This window comes from Cokeromyces recurvatus (assembly GCF_025118155.1).
Source record: "Cokeromyces recurvatus strain NRRL 2243 chromosome Unknown BX663scaffold_48, whole genome shotgun sequence".
In the NCBI taxonomy this organism is placed as follows: domain Eukaryota; kingdom Fungi; phylum Mucoromycota; class Mucoromycetes; order Mucorales; family Mucoraceae; genus Cokeromyces; species Cokeromyces recurvatus.
The window spans coordinates 125,890-148,265 of record NW_026251434.1 but is presented as its reverse complement, the minus strand read 5'-3'; the positions used below and the strand labels follow the sequence as shown (position 1 = coordinate 148,265).

Here is a 22,376-nt window from a genome sequence, read left to right as displayed (position 1 = left end):
CGTTCACCTTATTTATTGTTGTAAAGAGAGAATGAATGGGCAATTATAACAATAAGCAACTTTTCAAAATATCAAAAGCGTGAAATTATTCAAAAAAAAATCCTTTACATGTCTTATTACTTCTGGGCTTTAATTTATTCTTTCTGAGTTACTGTTAAAGTTATCTCTGTTTTCCAAATAGTTTTTTTTTAAAAAAAGAAAAACTGAAAACAATGATAAAGAGCCAAGACTTTTCATAACTTAAAAAATAAATAAATAAGATTCTTCTCTTTTTTTATTCTTTTTATGAGAGTTTTCAATTAGCCACACTATGATAGCAAAAAAAAAAAATCATAATAAATAAATGAATAGAGTCAAAAAAAAAAAAAAAAAAGATAAATCACCATCAAGCGATTCAGCGTTTTGGCTAAAAACTTCGGGCCGGTCTAAAATATAAATACATTTTAATTGGCTACAGAAAACTTTTATTCGGAATTAGAATTTTTTTTTTTTTTTTTTTTAAATAAATATGAAACTTACTTTTTTTTATTATTTTTATATTGTTTATTTATTCACAATACCAAAAATATGCAACCAAACAACACAATGTATGTTGGTGGAGGAGGAGGAGGAGGAGATGAAGAAATGAATAGACTACTAGAAGAAATAATTGATTTACAAAATGAACAAGTAAATGAAGAAGATGAAGTTATTTATAGAGAAGATAATCAAAAATATCGAAAGTTAAATAATAATACAGCACTACCACCTACCTGGAAACAATTAATTCCTCGTTTAATATTATTTCTTTTGATTGCTATTATTTCCCTTCTGTTTTCAATTTCCTTAGCTCATACTGTATTAGATATTAATTTACCTAGAACCCTAACAGACATTCAAGAGATATCGATTCACTTGGAAGAATTAATTAATAATAGTTGGACTGGTTATGGCTCGGTTACTTTTGTATTCGCTATTTTGTATCTTTGGCAACAAGCATTTTCAATTCCAGGCTCCGTTTTATTCAACCTATTAGCCGGTTATTTGTATGGTATCACGATGGGTACTGTCTGGACAAGTCTCTTGACAGCTGGAGGCGCTACCTTGGCTTACGGATTAGCTATCTTGGTAGGAGAACCTTTAATTCGAATCCCTTGGATGGCTCGTAAAGTTGAACCTTTAAATCGACAACTTGAAGAAGAGAAACGCTCGGGCGGTCTCTTTTGGTGGCTATTATTTGCACGTCTATTCCCCTTTTCACCTTACTGGCTTATCAATTTGATTTCTCCCTTATTAGATATTCCCATCATTCCCTTCTTTTGGTCCACCTTTTTGGGCTCTATGCCTTACAATTTTGTTTGTGCTCAAGCAGGTGATGTCCTGGGTGACTTGACGTCGACATCAGATATTGTATCTGTAGCTCTTGTATTGAAACTCTTGATTGTTTCCTTCGTATCGCTTGTGCCTGTCATTTGGGGCAAAGCAATTCAACAATGGGCAAAACAAGCCTTGGGTCTCCGTTCATCTTCAATGAATGGTGATTTAGAGAAAGCTATTAATAATAACGATAATTCTGTTGATTTATTGATGCATGGATATTCAAGAATATCTAACAATACGTCGGATTCTGTTTAGACTATATACATATATATATATTTATATATATCCCCTTTCTCCCTTTTATGATACATTATATATTTCCTCCATGTTCATTAATAGCGCATTATACTAATATTACTCACTTTATTCCTTTCTTTTTACGTAATAAAAAAAATTTAATTGTACTTTTATAAATAAAATCATGCATATACAACTCCTTAATACTAATAACAATGAGCTATAAACTTATACATTTATAGTAGTAGATTATGGAATAGCAAAGAATAATAGAATGCACTATTTTTATCATGCAAATCAACTGATACAAACAAACAACCAATGAGAATAAATGCTAATATCTTGAGAAAAAAAAATGATTTAATAACGTTAAAAAAAAAAAAGGAAAAAAAAGGGGGAGGTAAAATCAGTTACTTTATATACTTAACAACTGGATGTAAGAAGCTTATATTTGTCGTATGTACTTTATTAGGGGGGAGGAGACAAAAATACCCTTTTCTATGTAGTGGGAAAGGCAGAAGAAGAAAGTAGTAAATAGATAAATAATAATAGCACTATATACACACTGTATATCACGTGATTCGTCGATTACGTGGTGATGTTTAACTTTTTTTTTTCGTTTTTTAAAATAGTATTCGCGTTCTTTTTATATATACTCACATATTCTATCCTCACACAATACAATAAAGCAGCCATGACAGTACAGCAATTAACCGACCTTTGTGATCAACTTAGAAAGGAAATGAGTTCATCTTCTCCTAATCTTCAAAAAGTTGGACAATGTCTTACACAAGCCAAGGTTGGATATAAGAGACTTTGTCATTTGAAATGGAATACTAATAACGTTATATTAGATTGTTTTAATTGAACTTGGTGCCTATGTTCCTGTTGCTGGAAAGACAGATCCTAAAGTGTTAGTTACTGCTCGTAAAGTTTAAATATATAAAAGACCTGTTTTTTTTTTTCTTCTTTTTGACAAAAAAAAAATTAATTGAAGTTTTTATTTTTTTCTTCTTAATGTAGGTGAAATTCTTGAAATAGGTGCTTATTATAGTGTTCGCAACAAAGACATTGGCTCATTTGAAAGATATATTTCACAACTTAATACATACTATCATGACCTTGCGTAAATATAGATTCTATTAGAAGGTTGATTGTAGTTTTAACACCTTTCTTTCTAGATCTGTTCTTCCTCCTTCAGAGCAAATGTATCCACTTATTGGACTTAATTTACTTCGATTACTATCACAAAATAGATTATCTGATTTTCATACAGTACTTGAAACAATTGATCTCGATCAATTACATTCTAATCAATTTATTAAACAAGCCGTAGATTTAGGTACACACTTTATATATAAGAGCGATTAAATTGTCGTTTTTTTCTAATAATTAAATATTGCTTTTTGTTACTTTTTGATATAGAACAATTTTTAATGGAAGGCAGCTATAATAAAGTTTGGAGTACAAGAAGTACTGTTCAAGGTGAAGAGTTTATGTTTTTCTATGATATTTTGATTAGTACTATCAGGTAAAAAAAAAAAAGCATCATGTACCTATTTGTATACAATAAGAAAATTAATTTTCATGAGTAGACATGAGATTGCTAGTTGTAGTGAAAGAGCTTATGAATATCTTCCTTTGAATGATGCTAGTACTTTATTGTTCTTGAGAAATACAGAAGAATTATTAAATTTTGCAAATGAGCGTGGTTGGAAGGTGAATCCTGTTGAACAAAAAGTTTACTTTGCTACTGAAGATGACAATGTAGTTGAAATTCCTCAAGAACAAATCATCACACGTACATTATGTTATGCTAGAGAACTTGAACGTATTGTATAAAACAATAAATTTATAATAAAAATAATGTAATATTCAGACGTTATTATATTTTTTTATTTTTAAAATAAATATAAAAAAAATCCCTGTTTGTTAATTTTTTTTTTTCTTTTCTTGAACTTTTTTTTTTTTTTAAATAAATAAATACGTATCCTCATTAAAGATGATGCCAGGTGAAGCCATGCTTTTTCTATTTGCAGTCATTATGGCTGCAATACTCTTATTTATGATGGTCTTTTTTGTAATGTCAAGAATCTTTTTTTTTTTTTTTTTTGTATAGTTGAAATAAAATTATTTATTAATTTTGTTTTTTTTTTTTTTAATAACATTAGGTCATTATGTTTTCAGATTTAGAATGCGATTATATCAATCCTATTGACTTGTGTAATAAATTAAATCAGGTAATGAAAATAAATAAAGTAAAATGGTAGTGTAGCTGATAAATTTCATCATCACAAAAAAAAAAGTATGTTTTACCTGAAATGGGAGCACATGCGTTTTTGTTTGCTTTATTTCTCGTGAATGGAAGTTGGATAGCTTTACTCTTAAACTTACCTTTGGCTGTTTACAACGTTAGAAAGTAAGTTATATATATATATATAGAAGTTAGTAAGATGATGATATGTATATTCATTTTTTTTTCTAAAATATATTTAATGTAGAGTTATGAATGGACGCCATATGTATGATGCTACCGAAATATTCCGTACTTTATCACAACATAAAAAAGAATGCTTTTTTAAGCTTGGATTCTATTTAATTGTAAGTGGATTCATTTATTCTAGAACGGCCTATACTAATTCTTTTTTTTTTATGTGTGTGTGTGTATACATATACATATATAGTGTTTCTTTTATTATCTGTATCGTATGATTGTTGCTTTAATTGCTGCTGATTTATAAAAAAAAAAAAAAAAGAAAAGAAAAAATACAAATATGTACAATAAAAAAAAAAAAGAAAAGCTCTCTCCCTCTACTATTATGTAGTACTTTATCATTCTAACCAGTCATAATGTAATTCTTCGATATATTTTGAAAATGTTGATCTTGGAGTAGTTAAAACCGTCTTACCATGTGCAGCTACCATAGCATCAACAAGAGGTATTAAAAAATGTCGTAAAGACTTTGATGGTACGATACTATCTCTCAAATGATCGAGTGGTGAAAATAAATAATCTGGTAAATCACTTAATATAGTTGTACATGGGAAAGTATCGAACCAAGGTAAGAGTAGACTTGATTTACCTTTTGGGTTTCGATAATCAGTAGCAAGATAGATTTTGACACGAGATGTGAATGGCAGAGTACTAAAGAGCTGTTGTTGGTTCATAACAGTCAGATGATCTTCCTCTTCTTTTGTAGTTGAAAGATTCAAACAAGATTCTTCACTATTATTTTGAGTAATCACCTTCCTTTGTTGACTGGCAAGGTCTGTCATGTTTTTAACAAATCTAAGTAAATTATCTGGAATTTCTCTTTTAAAAGGATTATCCCCTGTTCGAAAATGAAGTGCCATAAAACTTCCTTTCCCACCTAAATAATTGACAATCGATTTCACTGTCTCTCCAATAGGCGTATCAAGTCGATAATGCAATGTCCTTCGAATCAGCTCCTGTATCCATAGATCCTTTGAATCGATTAAATGAATACGTGTCGATCCAAAGATGCCTCCCAGATAGATGAGTTTCTCCTTTCGACGCTCAAAATGGTCTGGCAATAGCACCTTATAATAACGTCTCCCCGCAAATGAATCAAAATAATTGAGTCGATCCTGTACCAACTCAATCGCCCTTGTCTTGTTCTGATAAAGTCTCCAATCATAGAGTTGTAAATCTTGATACACATACACATCATCCTCTGCCATGATCTCAAGCTCCTCTTTTAGTCTCTCTAATGAAATAATCGATTGAAATTGCATTCGAATGCCACTGCCTGATTCTTTGAGTAAAGTAAAATCGTGTAGCTCAGTCCAGGGAAGGATAGCCAATTGGCGATATTCAGCACAACGTGATCGTTGTGTATAACTCTTTAATAGACCAGGCGTAGGTCTCTGGCATATCTTGGGGAAATTCTTTGGTGTCGTAAGCCATTCAAGTCTATCCATGAGTTGATCTCGATGCATCCAACCAAGCACAGTGCCAAGAAAAGCAGGTGGTACAATTAATGTCCGCTTTAGCATATAAGCTAATAGTAGGGCATTAGCCAGCTCTATACGTTGGTTAGAGAGCCCTGAATGGGGTAAATAAGCTAAATATCGTTCTTCATCAGTATCATGGTTGAATAAGGATGTCGTTTTATAGGATAATAATGTATTTGAATAAGTTAACAAAAGATAAGAAAGGAAGAGAAATAATAAAATTAATAGAAATAGATTGAATTTCTTTAACTTTATAAATCGAATTATGAGTGATGGCCATTTCATTATTTTAAGCGAAAGAAAAAAAAATGGAATTAAAACTAAGGAGAATTAAGAAAGAAAGAAAGAAAGAAAAAGAATAAAAATAAATATGTTCATGTATATAAGGGGAGAGATATTATAGCTATATAAATAATAACGTAATACTTCATTTCATATATAAAAAGGCCCTGATTTATATATATTAATATTCGAACCTCTCTCTCCCCTTATTTTCTTATTTTAGAGAATTTCATTGCTATTTATATGTCATTGTTTTTTTTTCTTAGCAGCAATTATTTATAATAATAGTCGTATCAGCATGGCTATTGTTGTACGACAAAAGAGTAGAAGAACTATAATACGGTGACTAGTGTCATATAATAAGAAGAGCAATATAGATAAATAGATAGTATATGTCCCCTCAGGAAAAGATAGATAGATAGATAGGATACATATCAAATAGATAAATACATTCATAATGTCCTGCTATTAGAATTATTGGAAATGATAAATATGGCCTTATTTACTACTTTTGTAATTATATGACTATTTATATCTCCTGTGGCATGTCCACAAAATAGATTAGATAACTCCTTATATAGAAAATTATTATGTTAGATTCACGCTCTTTTTTTTTTTTTTTCATTCGTTAGTTTGATAATAGAAACGAAGCTATTCACTTTATTAGTAGTAATTTGATACAATAATAATGATAAAAACCGCAATAGTATTATTTAAAGGAAAAAAAAATCTATTTTTTAAATAAAATAATAGACTTTGTTTTCATTAAGGTTATGATCGACATAGTCCAAATAGATATATCATAAAGTAAACTATCAGGACCCTAAGACAGGTTTATTTGATGCCACCACATTTTATAGTAACCGCAGCATGATGGTTTCTTTTATTTCAGGAATTAAAAGTATTTTTATTTTTCACCTTTGTGCCAGTAATCATTCATGATTGCATTATATCCCTTCAATTAAGTTTATGGATGGAAAAATACAACATGAAACTTGTACCTATTGGAAGAGATAAGGCCTTGTACTTTTAGAGAAGTTTTAAATATGCGTGCCATCCATAATTAGGTACCTTTGTTTCAACCTTGACGCATTCAGGGCATCTTTTATATTGTAAAAAAAAAAAAAAAAAAAAAAAAAAAAAAAAAAAAAAAAAAAAAAACTAAAGCTAGCAGCTAATTCGAGTGCCTTGACCTAGCCGTTGGCTTCAATGGTTATCAAATAGATGAAAGTTCAACTCTCTTTTTTTTTTTTCATTATTTCATCTATAAGTGACTTATCCCCTTCTCTGCTTGAATAAATAATTTAACTTGTTGTGCTCTTGTTGTAACATAAATTATACGCTCCTCATCAAATACTATTATAAACTATTTATCATTGACTGCAAACTTGAGAATGAAAAGACGAGATTTTTTTTTTTTTTTTTCAAAGATTGTAATAAAGAAAAGAAAAACATCAGTAAATGAACATTATAATTGGATGATTATTTAACCGTTAGCATATGATAAGCCTGCTTTTTTTTTTTTTTTTTTATATGTGCTATCAATTCTTCTCACATTTATTCACTCTATTATACTTTAATGTCGCATATTCATTCTAATGTTTCATCTTCAACAAAGTCTAATAATTCAATAACACAACCATCCGAATGCTCTATACAAACATTAATGCGTTCATTTTTAAAAGAACATACAGCTTATGACGTTTTGCCTGTAAGTTATCGACTTATTGTCTTTGATACTCGACTATTAGTTAAAAAGGCACTTAATGCACTTGTTCAAAATGGTAATGATATATATATATATACATGTATATACACAACAACAAGTGTTAATCAATAGACTATTTTATTAGGCATTGTATCTGCTCCTTTATGGTCAAGTGAAGAACAAAAGTTTAAAGGCATGTTAACGGTGGCCGACTTTATAAACCTTATACAATATTATTATACCCATGCATCTGTTGAAGACGCATTTCGTGAAATTGAAAGTTTTGAATTAGCTCATTTACGTAACGTTGAAAAATTAGTGGGTGCTCCAGCTCCTCAATTGGTGTCCATGAATCCAATGGCTACTTTATATGATGCCTGTCGTATGTTGGCAGAAAGTCGAGTTCACCGTGTTCCATTATTAGATAAAGACCCAGACACTGGTACAGAAATGATTGTTAGCGTTATTACACAGTATCGTATATTGAAGTTTATAGCATCCAATGTATGTAAATAAGAAAAAAAAAAAAAAAAAAGAAAAAGAAAAGAAAAGGGTGGGTGGGGAAAACACACACACATACACACACATACACAAAATTTTTTTTGTTACAAATAACTTACAAGTATATATAGTTTAAACATACAAAGGTATTACGTCAACCATTATCTGAATTAAAGATAGGAACCTACGATAATATTGCAACTGCCTCTATGTCTACGCCAGTTATTAAAGTCATCAATATGTTTGTAGAGCAAAATATTAGTGCAGTACCTATTGTAGATGATAATGGAGTTGTACTTAATGTATATGAAACAATTGATGTTATGGTAAAGAGCATATAAGAATAAATTCATTCTTTTCTGTGTGTGTGTGCGCTTATAATTCCATTAAATAAATAGAGTATTGCTAGATCAGGAAGGTATAAAGAATTAGATATTTCAGTAGGAATAGCGATGGAAGCAAGGCCTAAAGATTATCCTGGGGTTCATACCTGTACATTAAATGACACACTCCATTCAATATTTAGAACAATTCGAAAACAAAGAGTTTATAGACTCATCATTGTTGATAATGAAAATAAGTTGATTGGTATCGTTAGTCTGTCAAATATTATTGGTTATCTTGTAGGCTATAAACGCCCATAATTTATTATTATTATTATTATTTGTTTCTCTTTTTCCTTTAAACCCTTTTACCAATCTAATTTGCGACCTTTTGAAATAAAATTTTCATCATTTGACTCTCAAGTTGGTAGTCATTGATGACAAATAAATACAAATACAGTATTTGATAAGCACTTGCCAAATGATTTATAAAATGACATAGAACAGCCGCTAAGTTTTCTTCGTATCGCATAATAGATAAAGCATGAAGAAAGTGTATGACTAAAGTCTTGCTTTCATTATGTAATGGTTTATTAAGCGAAAAAAAAAAAAAAAAAAAAAAAAAAAAAAAAAAAAAGTATTTCTGTGAAACACAAGACTGAAGATAGACATGGTATGAGTAATATTGATTCATAGGGTCTGCATATAAACAAGCACATACGACTATTACGTGTGGTAGTAATGCGTATGGTTTTATAGAGGGGAAAACAACGACAAAAAAAAAACTGTGAATTGAAATAGTAGATTTTTATTTTATTAGCTGTAGAATGAAAAGATATACATACATATATTAAGTATGTTTATTATTTAACCTGGAGGAAGCATAGTAGCATCAACAGTATCAGATTCATAGGAATGATCTGTTTGTGGTTCATAATGGTCATGTACAGGTGATCTAGGCATAGCCATAATACCTATACATATATAAGGTTAATGATGTATGATTATCAAAGAAGCCTATATATTTAAGTTTATACCTGTTCGAGATGCTTCCAAGATACCAAAAGGCTTACATAATTTCATAAATGAAGTCAATCTACTTGACTTTGCACATAATTCAATAATAACTGAATCAGAGGAAACATCTACTACTCTACCATCAAACAAACGAGTAAGTTCTGTTAAAGCACGTAAATGTGAGAATGTTTCTCTGAGAGTATCGGAAGGTGCTGGATATTTTTTCTGCTGTAAATGGGAAAAAAAAAAAAAAAAAAAAAAAAAAAAAAAAAAGAGAGAGAGAGAGAGAATCATATTTAGGTTGACTATCATTTAACTTATACACACATTAAGCTTACCTTTTCGTGATAAAGTAAGTTTTCATCCTCATATTCAACATCATCATCCAATTTAGTAGTTGGTAATTGTTCATGTAAATGCTCTGGACCCAATATAGATACCTTGATTAACAAAAGTTCACGTTCAACCAGTTGTGTCTTTGTATAATCTAATACAGCCCATACAGGAACCTATATATAAATATACAGATATATATATATATATATATATATGTTAATAAGTGTTGAAAATGGATAAATTATAATTCTTTACTAAATCTTCAAGTTGTCTTCTTGCTTGTTCAATTTGAACATTACGACCATTAAAAACTATGGTCATACGGCTAAGATCATCTACTTCCGTATTAGCTACCACCAAAGATTCAATATTAAATCCTCGAGCAGCAAGGATACCAGAGACACGACTCAAGACACCAGGCTCGTTTTGAACAAGACAATTTAATACATGACGTGTTTCAGGCTCCCTACTAGGAGGTGGTGTATTATAAAGAATATTAGTTACTGCATCTTCTACAGTAGGCTGAGGTACGGCAGGCACAGGACCATAACGTCTTTGACGAATATGCTTTTTAAATGACATAGCAGAGGTTGCAGAACTCGTACTTTGTGCCCTATTGGCATTGATAAGGGATCGAGTATTATGATGATGAATGATAAAAAATGAGTTCACTTTTGGCTATTCAAAGAAGAAGAATATATGAATTAACATGTGTATAGTATAGATGTATATATATCAAGAGTTTACAGCGCGAGTGGCAATTGTTTTAAACATTCTTTTTTTTTGGGTTATTGAAACAAAAAGGAAACACACAAAAGAGGAGTAAAGAGAAAAGAGAGTAAAAATGTGGGGAAGAACGAGAGGTGATTTTTAAACTTTTGTAGTAATTCAATTGTATTTACCTTATTGTTTGTGAATCATATTGAATAATGAAAATTTATTGGTACATCTTATTTTATTTTTTTTTCCCTGTGATCTCAATTTTATTGAAATACGGTTGTTATTATTGCTTGTAGTCTATATTTGTGACTTCATTTATTATGTTATATTTATTTTTATACTTGACATAAGTAGACAGATATCATAATGTGGGGTTTTGTTTCATAAAACATCTATATTATTACAAGCCACAATGATAATAATAGTCCGAAGTCTATAATAATCAAGTAGTAAACATTGATTCAACTGAATTCTTTAAGGGGAAGGGCAATACTATTTAATTATAAACAATCAAGAATGATATAGTTTAATAAAATCTACTAAGAGATCAGCAAATAAATAAAACAACTAGTCTTCATTGGGTGTGTACTTAGGAAGGGAAGGGGGTCATTGAGAAAAAAAAAACTCGATCTTTAATAAAAATAAATATTTTCCCTTCCCCCACTTTTTTTTAGGACATTTTTTTTTTCCTTATTGTGGGGAACGAAAAGATTTTTTATTTTTTTTTATTTTGTCATATTATTATTACATAGACTCATTATAACTATTCATTAATTCATTACTGATTATTCTTACACTAAAAATAAAATAAAATTATAAGTTATACATTATACATTAAAATAAAATAGATCAATGGTAAATTAGCAATAATTTAAAATACGTCATTTAATTAGTATTTTTTTTTTTTGTTTTCTTTGTTTTTTTTTTTTTGACAGACATGAGTTCAACGACACCTGGATCACCTCATCCTTATTTTGATGAAAAAGTTGTGGAAAGAGAAAGTCGGATAAAAAGTTTATTTGAGTCATTGGATATGAAAGGACGAGGCTATTTAGATGCAGAAGCTATTCTTCAAGGATTTTTAATGTTAACACACTTACCAGCTCATAGAGAATATGTGGTTGACTTGCTGAATAAGTGTGATACAGCACATGATGGAATTATAGATTATCAAGAATTTAGAAACTATGTTGTAGAAAAAGAAAAGGATCTTTGGTCGTTATTTTCGGAAATTAATAAATCGGGTGACAACCGAATTCACCCGGATGAACTTCAGTTGGCTTTGAAGGCGGCTGGTATTCAAGCAACAAATGATGATATTAAAGATTTTATGCAAGCTATTGACACTGGTAAAATAAAAATGTGCCTATTTATTATATATCAGATTTATTCATTATAAGAATAGATGGACATGGTTATATTGATTTTGAAGTTTGGCGTAATTTTGTATTGGTTCGTTTTTTTTTCTTTTCTTTTCTTTTCCTAACTACTTCTAACATGGCCTTACATATATAGTTATTACCACGTGAAACTACAATTGGAGAGATTTATCGATATTATCAAACTTCAACTCAACTTACACATGATGCAGAAGTGGTTATCCCTCATACAGATGAAACTGCTAGTAATGCATATAAATATTTAGCTGCTGGTGGTATAGCAGGTGCTGTTTCTAGAACATGTACAGCCCCGTTTGATAGACTTAAAGTATACCTTATTACACAAACTGCATTCACGAATCAATTAAAAGCATCTAATAATATACCAACTACTGCTCTACTTCGTCAATCTGTCCTTTTGGCAGGCATGAAAAATATTTATAATCAAGGGGGTGGAATTCGTGCCTTCTTTGTAGGTAATGGTTTAAATGTCATCAAGATCGTCCCTGAGTCGGCTATCAAATTTTATGTCTTTGAAACTGCAAAGTTAATTTTGGCTGGATTAACGAACGCTGAAGATAAAAATGATATACCTGTAGGTGCAAGATTTATTGCTGGTGGCATTGCTGGTCTCTGTGCTCAATTTTGTATTTATCCTGTTGAGACCTTAAAGACAAGGATTATGTCATCCATGCATATTCAAACGAGTGGTACAAGTGGTGCTTATAAAGCTAAACAAAAAAACATGATCTTCAATACTGCAAAATCAATGTATAAAACAAATGGTATCAAAGGCTTTTGGCCTGGTTTAATGGTTAGTTTACTCGGTGTTTTCCCTTATCAAGCTCTAGATATGGGTATTTATGAGACATTGAAGGTCACTTATCTTCATTATAATATGACTTCTCAACAATCAAATGAGGATGGCAGTCATAAAGCTCCTAACGTTTTAATCTTATGGGCATGTGGTATGGTTAGTGGTTCAATAGGTGCTACATCTGTCTATCCACTCAATATGATAAGAACTAGGTAATACATATTATATACCTATTTATTTATTTATTTATTTTGTTCTGTTATATAGGTTACAGGCACAAGGTACACCTGCTCATCCATACAAGTATACATCAGCTTGGGATGCAGCACAAAAGACATTTCATGCAGATGGTATCAAAGGATTTTATAAAGGTTTAGGCCCAACACTATTCAAAGTGGTACCTTCTGTTAGTATAAGTTATGCTGTATATGAATTTAGCAAAAGAACTCTTGGTATCTCTTAATTTCCTTTACACATACGTCATACTTTTGTAAATAAATAAATGGAAAAAAAAAAAAAAAAAAGAGGGGACATACATATTATATATTACAACAATCGCAAGTTATTATTTATTTTTTTTAAAAAAAAAAAAAAAAAAAAAAAAATATACATATTTGTATGCATATTCAATCTTTCATATACAAATTATATTTAATAATTGCTGAATCCCTTTTGAGCTTCTCCTTTCTTTTGTTGACACTTATTAGCTGCTTCAGCAGATGTATCGCCTGTAAGAGAGTTAAAAGCACCCTTAACAGCTCCACTAGCTTGATTAGCAGTACCCTTTATGTAATCAGACATTTGAGCACCTCCTTCTTCACCACGACCAGTTGCATTCTGTGTCTTGCCTTTGCTTTGGAGAGATTCATTGCCAAAAGCACTACCAACGGTATCCTTCATGTTACCAACAGCTTGGTCTTTTTTACCTTCAGATCTTGAGAGTGGAGACATTTTGAATAGTTAATTTGTTTTGTTTATTGATATGAAAAAAAAAAAGACAGAAATAAAAGAATCTCATATTTATATACATATTTATTTTTGATGAAATATGACTTGCATCATATTTTCTATTTACAGGCACAGTATAATGATGATATCAGCTTTTAGCTTTTTAAGGCTATTCCATTCTATTTATTTTATTTTATTTTATTTTATAAATTTGATATATTCAAGTACTTGCCGTGATATTGGAGAAAGAATTATATGTATACTTTATTAACGAGTTGCGCCTTCTGGTGTTAATAGATTACCATATCCGTACCCTTTAGGCCCAAACAACTTTGAATAACATCCTCTACAATAAGGATCATAATCTTTATCTACCATATTTGTTGAATCTAACCTTTTCCCACATTGTGAACATTTTAAACACATCTTATGATATTTGTTACCCGCTCCTAAGACTAATTCGGCTGCATAAACTGGCTTTTGACAACTAACACAAATATCAGGTTGGGAACCAAAATTAAATTTACGAGGAACATAGTCTGTATGATGCTTGATATAGCTTTGTTGTTCATGATTGGTAGGTCTAGAAGGAAGGCTTGGACGTGGTGGCAGTTGAGGACGATTAGGTAAAGAAGGTAAAATGGTTTCTTCAGTCTTATTATCAACTGGCTTTAGTGGTGGTGATTGCTCAGCTACATTACGTGTAAGATGATGATTGCCGCTAGGTAAATAATTTTCTTTTAAAATTTCGCTGGGCAATTTACTTTCTGTACTTAAAAAGCTTGCTCCTCCAGCTATAATTATAGAAAATATTAGTGCAATCATGTATGTAATATATACATAATAAATTACCAAAACCATATCCTTTAGGCCCCCATTTACGATTATAACAAGTTTTACAGTACGCCTACTAGTTGATTAATAATTGGATATTTATCCTTTATTTTTTCGTCTCTATTACCTCATTGTTCTTTTCTGTTAAAGTTGTTGAATCTAATCTTTTATTGCATTCCTATATAACAATTCCAGTAATTGCATTCCCCACCCCCCCATTTATTATTTAGTAAGTCATAATAAATCATACTATATAAATAACTTAATTTACCTTGCAAGTTAAGCAGTTTTTGTGCCATGGGCCCCCAGGGCCAATGACCTAACCAAAGATGTAAGTATTGTTTCTCTATTTATTCTATATTTACTTCTCAGCGTACCTGCTCAGCCATGTAAACAGCTGTTAAAAAACAAAAAATTAATAAGATCCAGTTTATAAAACACACACACACACACACACACACACAAACTAAATAACTATTTACATTTCTCGCAACGTGGACATTTAGGTGCTCCTTTAAATTGTAGTGGCATAATGTTAATCTTTTGAAGAAGAAGAAGAAGGAAAAAAAAATTCTATTTTTGGAATTTCCTTATACATTATTTTTAATATAAAAAAAAATCATTGGCATTTTATATATAATAAATAACTATCATAACAAAAAGTAAACATTTATATGATATGGTAATTATGTATTGCAGTTTCTTCTGATCTTATCCAACGTGCTAAGGATAAGCAACTCAAGGTTAAGGGACCTGTTCGTCTTCCTACCAAGGTTCTCCGTATTACTACTCGTAAGTCACCCTGTGGTAATGGTTCTGAGACCTTTGACCGTTTCGAGATGAGAATCCACAAGCGTTTGATTGATTTGCACTCTCCCTCTGAGATTGTTAAGCAAATCACTTCTATTTCCATTGAACCTGGAGTTGAAGTTGAGGTCACTATTGCTTAAATAAAAAGTAAAAAGTAAAAATAAAAATAAAAAAAAGTAGTAGGTCTCATGTGAGAAATCATAACGTTTTGAACGGAAAAGAGACCAGGCTTTTCTTTTTAAAAAAAAAAAAAAAAATGCTTATATAAATTGTTTAATGTTTATATGCAGTAGTAATATTAGTAGTAGTAGTTAGTAGTAGTAGTAGTAGTAGTAGTAGTAGTAGTAGTAGTAGTAGTAGTAGTAGTAGTAGTTAGTAGTAATAGTAGTAGTAGTAGTAGTATTAGTAGTAGTAGCTAGTAGTAGTAGTTAGTAATATTAGTAGTAGTAGTTAGTAGTAGTAGTAGTAGTAGTAATAGTAATAGTAGTAGTAGTAGTAGTAGCTAGTAGTAGTTAGTAATATTAGTAGTAGTAGTAGTTAGTAGTAGTAGTAGTAGTAGTAATAGTAATAGTAGTAGTAGTAGTAGTAGCTAGTAGTAGTTAGTAATATTAGTAGTAGTAGTAGTTAGTAGTAGTAGTAGTAGTAGTAATAGTAATAGTAGTAGTAGTATTAGTAGTAGTAACTGTTGTTGTTGTTATGGTATAATACACTATTAAAGGGGGATGATAAATAATAGTTAATTAGAGCTAAATATAATAAACTATTGAAAAAGGGTGTATGCCTTATATATATACATATATGTACATGCCTGAAAGAAGTGATAATTATAGAGATATATATTCCTATAATACTTTGTGTATTAGAGATTAAATTATTATCTTATATAATAAAAAAAGACAAACTTTAGGTAATATTATCTAATATATGAAAGGTAATAATAGAGTATTCATTTAGTTATAATAATTGATACTATCATTATTATTAAAAGAAACAGACTTTACACTTAGATCTTGAATTAAGCATGATATTATATTAAATAAATATAAAAATAGAACGAGTAATAATAAATAAGCAATAGACAATCATCTGTATTGATTGAATGTCAAAGATATCGAGAAAGAAAGAAAATTGATAAGCTTCAATAAGTTAAAGTATTATGTAATGTATATAAGTAGCACGTTATATATTACAAATAGTAAGTAACATTCAATCATACTACCGAATAAAAACAAGCCTTTTGATATATATATATTTTATACATATTATTATTAATATTAGCTTAAGCAAGTTATAGAAAAATAAAAAGGTATGCTTGTGTATCTACTATGACATGTATAAAAGTATTCTCAATATGTTAAGGATATATTTGATCAATATCTACTGTATGTATTCATAATAATATACTCACAGATACTGTTTAAACATCTTGTATAGATCCTGTTCTCCTGAGACTAGTTTAAAAAAAAAAAAAAAAAAAAAAATTAAAGAAAAGAAAGAAAAAAAGAACTATCTTTAATAGACATCTTGTATGGTAAACTCTATTTTGTGAATATTCTTTGCTCTATTTACACTGAATCTGAACAATAATAGAAAATGAAAAATAATAGTGATATTATTGAATTTTTAATGCTGTAGATTATAATCTAAATAATATCAAAGGTCTTTTAACACGACATTTAAAAAAAAAAAAAAAAAAAAAAAAAAAAAAAAAAAAAAAAAAAATACACTATAATTAAGAAATAAAATCTTGAGTGTTATAGAGAAAATAGTCAAGAATAATGTAAGGAAGATTAGTAAATTAGATACATTATCAGTGGATAGATAGTGATAAGTAAAGTATTTAAATAAATTGTTTAAATAAAATAAAAAGGAAAGAAGAATGGAGCAAAGAAGAGGCTTAATCCATAAATTGTGTATATTATATTATCATGGTTATAATAAATAGTTTAACACAAGTAATCAGTACTAAATTATTTATAATTATAAAATGGTGGCATTATTTTAGTAGAAAGTGTAAAGAGCATGATACAATAACATATTTGATCTACTTAAATACATACAATTTAGACTTATATATATATATGTATTATTATATTTTATATTTTATTAGTTATCATTTGTTCATTGTTAAGTTTACTAGTAAAAATGGACACAAAATTTATTAATTATAATTTTAACATGTAGATGATCATCTTCATTTACAAATGTGTTTATGCATGTAGCTTCAGTATACTTTTCTAAATATATATACTATACATATTTAAGCCCCAAAAATATCAATATGACTCACACTTTTAAGTCTTTATAAAAGCTTTAAAAGAAATTTAGTATTCAACTTAGAGAAGAAATTGCAGGGCAAAACAGCACTAATCTAGTACAAAAAATAAAAAAAAAAGAGGGGGAGGAAGAAGAAAAGATGGTTGCTATTATTACATAATAAGATGAAGAGAACTACTACTACTACTATAATTATTATAATTATTATAGCAATAGAGTAGTAATAAATATTAGCAGAAGAGGAGAAAGGAATGCAACAGTCACAGTATATTGTGACTGCTGTGACTTGCTTTTGATGTGGATATGGCATCTGAATTACTTAAAATTAAAGTTTTCATGAAGCAGTATCATGACCGAGTGGTTAAGGTGGTAGACTTAAGATCTACTGCACGTAAGTGCGCGTGGGTTCAAACCCCACTGATACTAATATTTTTTGATCTTCACGTTGGTATTCTTTTTCTTTTTTTTTTTTATTGTAATAATAATTTTGTATTTCACAGATCAGATGTATCATAATCAGAGATTATGCTTTACATGTACACTTTAATTTTGCTAGCTAATTGAATTAAGTTATAGACTATAATCATGGTGTAAAGTAATCTATTCTGATTACTTTTAATCTAGGGTTAGATTAAAAGTACTTGAACAGATAGTAATATATATAAAGAAATGGATTTCAATATATTTATATCCTTCTTTATAACCTAGGATTTTAAAAACTTTGCACACTTTATTAATAATATTAAATACTATTTGGTCGTAGCTTATACTGTTCTTATCGTTCTCTAATACCATATATTTCTATATTCTTATATAAACATCACCCATCATTTTAAATGGTAAATAAAATAATCGACTTCTAGGACTATTGTTCAGTCTTGTTGACTTTACTAGTTTTTATTTTAATATCTTTAAAAGGATATTACTTAAAAGGATAAAAAAAAAGAATAAATAAAAAGATAGGCAATATTTCTTAAAACTAATGACAGTATCATCTTTATTTTGAGTATTTGATACGATATCATTCAACTCTGGTGTACTAAGAGGCATTCATTTATAAGAGTTAGTATAATCAGTCACTGTACACAAATCTAGTAAGTGTTGTAAAGAGCATAGATTCTTAAGTTTTGAAGTTTCAGATCTGAAATTTCCGAAGTGTTCAAGGGAATCTCAACCTTAAAGAGCTCAAATGTTCAATAAAATGCTTCTCCAAGAAGAATAGGCATACAAAATATAGCTTCTGAGCTAATGTATTAGAATAGCTAAATATAACAAAAGTTAGATATATCAATAGTGTCCTTTGCAAAATAAACTAACCTATACAGGCTTAGAATAAGGTTTCTCAACATATTGATGTGTTTTACGGACTTCATCTCACAAAAACCAATATTTTTACCAAGACTTCCTTGGTTAGTTTTGTATTAGATGGCATTGGCAATTTTTCTTTAAGAAGCTCTGTGGATACAGTCCTTATGATTGAACTAAAGGATGTACATAAATGGTTTCAACATCGTACTTGTTGATAGGGTTTATCATATGACTTGATAACAAATTCAAAGTCGTATAAAATATAACTTTGTAAGCTGTAATGTATGTATTTTGACTAATAATAAAAACTTTCGCATTGACTTCAAAGCATTCATATACATCCTTTTCATGCACATTCATTGGTTTATACTTTGTGAATTCGAATTTAAATAAGATATCTCTTAGCTTTTTTCTTGCATAAATGAGAATTGTACTTTTAAAATGATAAATCTTAGTTGATACAGTATTATATCAACATAAAATGGCTATCATACCTCAATCAGCTCTTTTATATCATTGATAAGTACAATAAAGATATCAAGATTGGGCATGACGGATTTAATTAACTGTAAATAGAGGATTTCTAAATGGCTTAGCCCAAAAAACATCATCAAGCTCAAGTGGGTATGGATTTGCTTTCAAAATGAAATAGTGAAATAATGCACTAGTATTTAATAAATTTTATGATCGCAGGAAAAATAATTTACCATAATTTATAGAAATATGTGTCTAAATGCAAACATTGGCCAGAGGAACAATTTGAATCTAAAAAAAAAAAAAGCAAACAAGTTTGTATATCTTAAAATAGTCAGAGTAATCCACGTTATTGATTTCTAGCAGACTATCAAAATTACATTCATTTGGAAAAGTAGACATTATGTAAGCCTATCCCATCCCATGTATTTCTTCTTTACTTTCCAAATACTGCATGAAGTTTTTATGAGACGCAATAATGATAGTTAAGGTAAAAAAACACATAAAATATACCTTGTTATCTCATCGTCAACTTCAATAGAGCTAGCAGTAGTAATGGTACATATTGGAGGAAATAAAATACCTCCATCATTCTTTTTTTCAGACTAGAGTTTAACAAAAGTAATAAGATTAGGTCGTTGTAAGCTTGAAAATCAAATATACAGTGGCTCACAAAAGTGTTGATTTTCATGATTTTCCAACTTTTTTTTTATGTTACTTTTCTATAAGTTTGGTTTACTGATTTTTTTTTTATTGTTTCAAAAACTAGTAGTTTAAAGTTACTCATTGATACAACTTGAGGTCCCAATTCCAATCATTTTGTCAGTCAGGATAAATATTCCAATCGTTCATACCATCATCTGAGAATTCGCATAACTAAGCTAGTTAGTTGAAATGGACTTTTTATATAATAGCTTTTACCTGTTTTTTTTTTTCAGTTTTATGACTTCAAATATTTACTGATACTTACAATTCTTCAAAGCCATTCATAACATCTCTACATCTAACTAATTTCTGACATGTGTCCAATTCCTATTGAAATAAAGAACGATATTTCAGTTAAACTTAAAGCTAAGGCGTCTCATAGAGCTATCACAAAAAGTTTAGATATTTCCAATGTTACTATTGGAAAAATTGCTTAGGCTTACGGCATTGCATGCAACAAAAAAACTAGGTACCTAAGATTAATCTCTAATTGTGTCGTAGATTGAATGCAAGATCGTTCTATGCTGATCATTTTATTACAGTAATTGAAGCAGCTAGGAACCTATGCGATTAATGTTTCAACATAACTGCTTAGATTATTCGTAGATTCCTGAAGACATTTGATTTCGATTCTAAGATCAGAAAATCCGCATTGCCATTGACTAATGAGCAAAAGGAGAATCGGTCGGAATGGGTAAAATCATACGAAAGTTGGACCGTTGAAGATCAGAAAAAAAGTTGTTTTCAGTGATGAAACAAAAATAAATTGGCTTGGATCAGAAGGAAAGCAATAGATGTAGATTAAAAGGGAGTAAACCCTTCAAAAACCATAACCTTGTTAATCATAAGTAGTAAAAAAGTGGAGGTAGGAGTTTAATTTAATAGAGCTATTTTACACAGCATGATTCTAGCTTTATTGCCAAGATAGAGAGCGAGATGGACTTGCAATTATATTATGGAGTACTTAACGATGACTTCATAAATACTTTGAAAGATTATGGGTTGACATTGGAGGATGTTATTCTTCAACAGGATAACGATTTAAAACATACCTCAAAATACACAAATACATTCTTTAAAAAAAAAAAAAGAAAAGAAAAGAAAAATAAATATGCTGGATTGGCCTTCCTACTCACCAGACTTAAATTTGACTGACAGCTTATGGTTTTGTCTCAAGTGCAAGCTTGCTGTTTATGAAATAGCTATAAAAACATGAATGAGCTTTGGAAGAGACTGGCTGCCGTCTGGTACAACAAAGTTACAGCTGGATCATGTTTAAAGTATATAGAAAGTATGCTAAAATGTATTGAACTTGTTATAAAAGCTAAATATGGTTAAATAAATAAACTAAACTGTAAACTCAGAAAGTAAGTTTTGCATAAATATTTTGTATATGTTGATTTTAAACTTTCACTACAGAAAGTAACTTGCGTTTTTTATAATAAATTATATATCATTAGAAAGCGAAAAGTATGTATATTTTATTAATAACAAAATATAGGGGGTTGTATTGGCCTAAAAAAAAAAGTACAAATACATATATGCATAACTTGTCTGATTTTTAAAAACATTGTGAGTTACTGTACTTCTGCATTTACATTTCTGCTATATATTCCTGTTTGAGGCCTTAAACCTGTTTATTATAACATTAATAGAAACAGTTAATTTAAATATAATGTAGGGTACAAACGCTACAATCTAGACATATCATGTAAAGAAGCCTATCTATATAATAATAATAATAGTAAGTGACACTGTAAAAGCGGAATGTTCTATGTAAGCATACAAGAAATTTGATTTTTTTGATTTGGTTATTTAAAGCAGTAACACCATCGATATTTGAGTTACTGACTGTTAATGCTGTACTTTCATTTAGTCTTTTTTTTTATATGTATTTGTTAACAGAATATCTCAGTTTTTATATACATATGTATATACAGTGTGAACGCAATTATGTAGAAAAAAACATACAAATATCTGGAAAAATTAATTGAAGAGTATGTATATATTATATATATTGGATAATAATTTAGTTATAATGAACGAGCTTGTAGGAATTATCAGCATTATCTAAGACATATATACTAATTGTTAAGTTATATCTTTAATCTCTTTTTTTAATAATAAAATTAAAAAAATTCAATAAAGCATTAATAGAAACAGCGTATGTTAGAGTGGCTTACATAAGCGGCTCAATAATTTTGGAATTTATATTTTTTTATATTCTAGTTTATGTATATTTTTTTATGAGGAATAACATATATAGTTATAAGTAAAATATATAATGTGTATTAATCAAATATTAAAATTAACATATTGAAGAATTTATGAGAAATAGATACTAATACTTGATTTTACCGTCTTTT

General features: G+C 29.3%; 12 protein-coding genes and 1 non-coding gene across 13 annotated transcripts; 6 read left to right on the top strand and 7 right to left on the bottom strand.

The window, feature by feature from the left end:
- Positions 1 to 666: 666 nt before the first annotated feature.
- BX663DRAFT_419734 (snare associated Golgi protein-domain-containing protein) lies at positions 667 to 1,497 on the top strand (the record flags this gene model as incomplete). The annotated part of the gene is made up of 1 exon (XM_051522393.1): positions 667 to 1,497. A coding segment is annotated over one exon (831 nt), but the record flags the coding sequence as incomplete, so codon positions are not given.
- Positions 1,498 to 2,338: 841 nt separating this feature from the next.
- On the top strand, positions 2,339 to 4,337 carry BX663DRAFT_533632 (cornichon protein-domain-containing protein; the record flags this gene model as incomplete). Its single annotated transcript, XM_051530542.1, has 11 exons — positions 2,339 to 2,395; positions 2,451 to 2,523; positions 2,620 to 2,722; positions 2,778 to 2,938; positions 3,022 to 3,127; positions 3,192 to 3,427; positions 3,636 to 3,676; positions 3,768 to 3,836; positions 3,903 to 4,015; positions 4,098 to 4,197; positions 4,281 to 4,337. The coding sequence occupies 11 exons, from the start codon at positions 2,339 to 2,341 to the stop codon at positions 4,335 to 4,337; spliced, it is 1,116 nt and encodes a 371-aa protein (XP_051377898.1).
- Positions 4,338 to 4,340: 3 nt separating this feature from the next.
- Positions 4,341 to 6,044, bottom strand: BX663DRAFT_526891 (uncharacterized protein). Its single transcript, XM_051529967.1, has one exon. The coding sequence runs from the start codon at positions 5,854 to 5,856 to the stop codon at positions 4,429 to 4,431; it is 1,428 nt and encodes a 475-aa protein (XP_051377897.1). The 5' UTR covers positions 5,857 to 6,044; the 3' UTR covers positions 4,341 to 4,428.
- Positions 6,045 to 6,066: 22 nt separating this feature from the next.
- Positions 6,067 to 6,427, bottom strand: BX663DRAFT_526890 (uncharacterized protein). The gene has a single exon (XM_051529966.1). The coding sequence runs from the start codon at positions 6,307 to 6,309 to the stop codon at positions 6,130 to 6,132; it is 180 nt and encodes a 59-aa protein (XP_051377896.1). The 5' UTR covers positions 6,310 to 6,427; the 3' UTR covers positions 6,067 to 6,129.
- Positions 6,428 to 7,408: 981 nt separating this feature from the next.
- On the top strand, positions 7,409 to 8,773 carry BX663DRAFT_526887 (uncharacterized protein). The gene is made up of 4 exons (XM_051529965.1): positions 7,409 to 7,637; positions 7,707 to 8,065; positions 8,194 to 8,388; positions 8,461 to 8,773. Exons 1-4 carry the CDS (start codon positions 7,433 to 7,435, stop codon positions 8,704 to 8,706), a joined length of 1,005 nt encoding a protein of 334 aa, XP_051377895.1. The 5' UTR covers positions 7,409 to 7,432; the 3' UTR covers positions 8,707 to 8,773.
- On the bottom strand, positions 8,655 to 8,952 carry BX663DRAFT_526886 (uncharacterized protein). The gene has a single exon (XM_051529964.1). It carries the CDS (start codon positions 8,915 to 8,917, stop codon positions 8,762 to 8,764), a length of 156 nt encoding a protein of 51 aa, XP_051377894.1. The 5' UTR covers positions 8,918 to 8,952; the 3' UTR covers positions 8,655 to 8,761.
- Positions 8,953 to 9,171: 219 nt separating this feature from the next.
- On the bottom strand, positions 9,172 to 10,636 carry BX663DRAFT_526884 (uncharacterized protein). The gene is made up of 4 exons (XM_051529963.1): positions 9,994 to 10,636; positions 9,741 to 9,911; positions 9,423 to 9,630; positions 9,172 to 9,359 (listed from the first exon to the last, which is right to left on the bottom strand). The coding sequence occupies exons 1-4, from the start codon at positions 10,318 to 10,320 to the stop codon at positions 9,253 to 9,255; spliced, it is 813 nt and encodes a 270-aa protein (XP_051377893.1). The 5' UTR covers positions 10,321 to 10,636; the 3' UTR covers positions 9,172 to 9,252.
- Positions 10,637 to 11,070: 434 nt separating this feature from the next.
- On the top strand, positions 11,071 to 13,178 carry BX663DRAFT_526880 (mitochondrial carrier domain-containing protein). The gene is made up of 5 exons (XM_051529962.1): positions 11,071 to 11,313; positions 11,394 to 11,807; positions 11,864 to 11,910; positions 11,974 to 12,866; positions 12,922 to 13,178. The coding sequence occupies exons 2-5, from the start codon at positions 11,396 to 11,398 to the stop codon at positions 13,115 to 13,117; spliced, it is 1,548 nt and encodes a 515-aa protein (XP_051377892.1). The 5' UTR covers positions 11,071 to 11,313; positions 11,394 to 11,395; the 3' UTR covers positions 13,118 to 13,178.
- Positions 13,179 to 13,305: 127 nt separating this feature from the next.
- On the bottom strand, positions 13,306 to 13,605 carry BX663DRAFT_444214 (uncharacterized protein; the record flags this gene model as incomplete). The annotated part of the gene is made up of 1 exon (XM_051523612.1): positions 13,306 to 13,605. The coding sequence occupies one exon, from the start codon at positions 13,603 to 13,605 to the stop codon at positions 13,306 to 13,308; it is 300 nt and encodes a 99-aa protein (XP_051377891.1).
- A 151-nt stretch (positions 13,606 to 13,756) lies between these two features.
- On the bottom strand, positions 13,757 to 14,992 carry BX663DRAFT_526874 (uncharacterized protein). The gene is made up of 6 exons (XM_051529961.1): positions 14,919 to 14,992; positions 14,814 to 14,833; positions 14,708 to 14,755; positions 14,564 to 14,614; positions 14,455 to 14,509; positions 13,757 to 14,396 (listed from the first exon to the last, which is right to left on the bottom strand). Exons 1-6 carry the CDS (start codon positions 14,965 to 14,967, stop codon positions 13,870 to 13,872), a joined length of 750 nt encoding a protein of 249 aa, XP_051377890.1. The 5' UTR covers positions 14,968 to 14,992; the 3' UTR covers positions 13,757 to 13,869.
- Positions 14,993 to 15,134: 142 nt separating this feature from the next.
- BX663DRAFT_444178 (uncharacterized protein) lies at positions 15,135 to 15,386 on the top strand (the record flags this gene model as incomplete). Its single annotated transcript, XM_051523609.1, has 1 exon — positions 15,135 to 15,386. A coding segment is annotated over one exon (252 nt), but the record flags the coding sequence as incomplete, so codon positions are not given.
- Positions 15,387 to 17,866: 2,480 nt separating this feature from the next.
- Positions 17,867 to 17,949, top strand: BX663DRAFT_t141. Its single transcript has one exon. It is a non-coding gene; the product is annotated as a tRNA-Leu (tRNA).
- A 665-nt stretch (positions 17,950 to 18,614) lies between these two features.
- BX663DRAFT_490521 (uncharacterized protein) lies at positions 18,615 to 19,382 on the bottom strand (the record flags this gene model as incomplete). Its single annotated transcript, XM_051524958.1, has 4 exons — positions 18,615 to 18,707; positions 18,920 to 19,004; positions 19,040 to 19,281; positions 19,326 to 19,382. The coding sequence occupies 4 exons, from the start codon at positions 19,380 to 19,382 to the stop codon at positions 18,615 to 18,617; spliced, it is 477 nt and encodes a 158-aa protein (XP_051377888.1).
- Between the last annotated feature and the right edge of the window lie 2,994 nt (positions 19,383 to 22,376).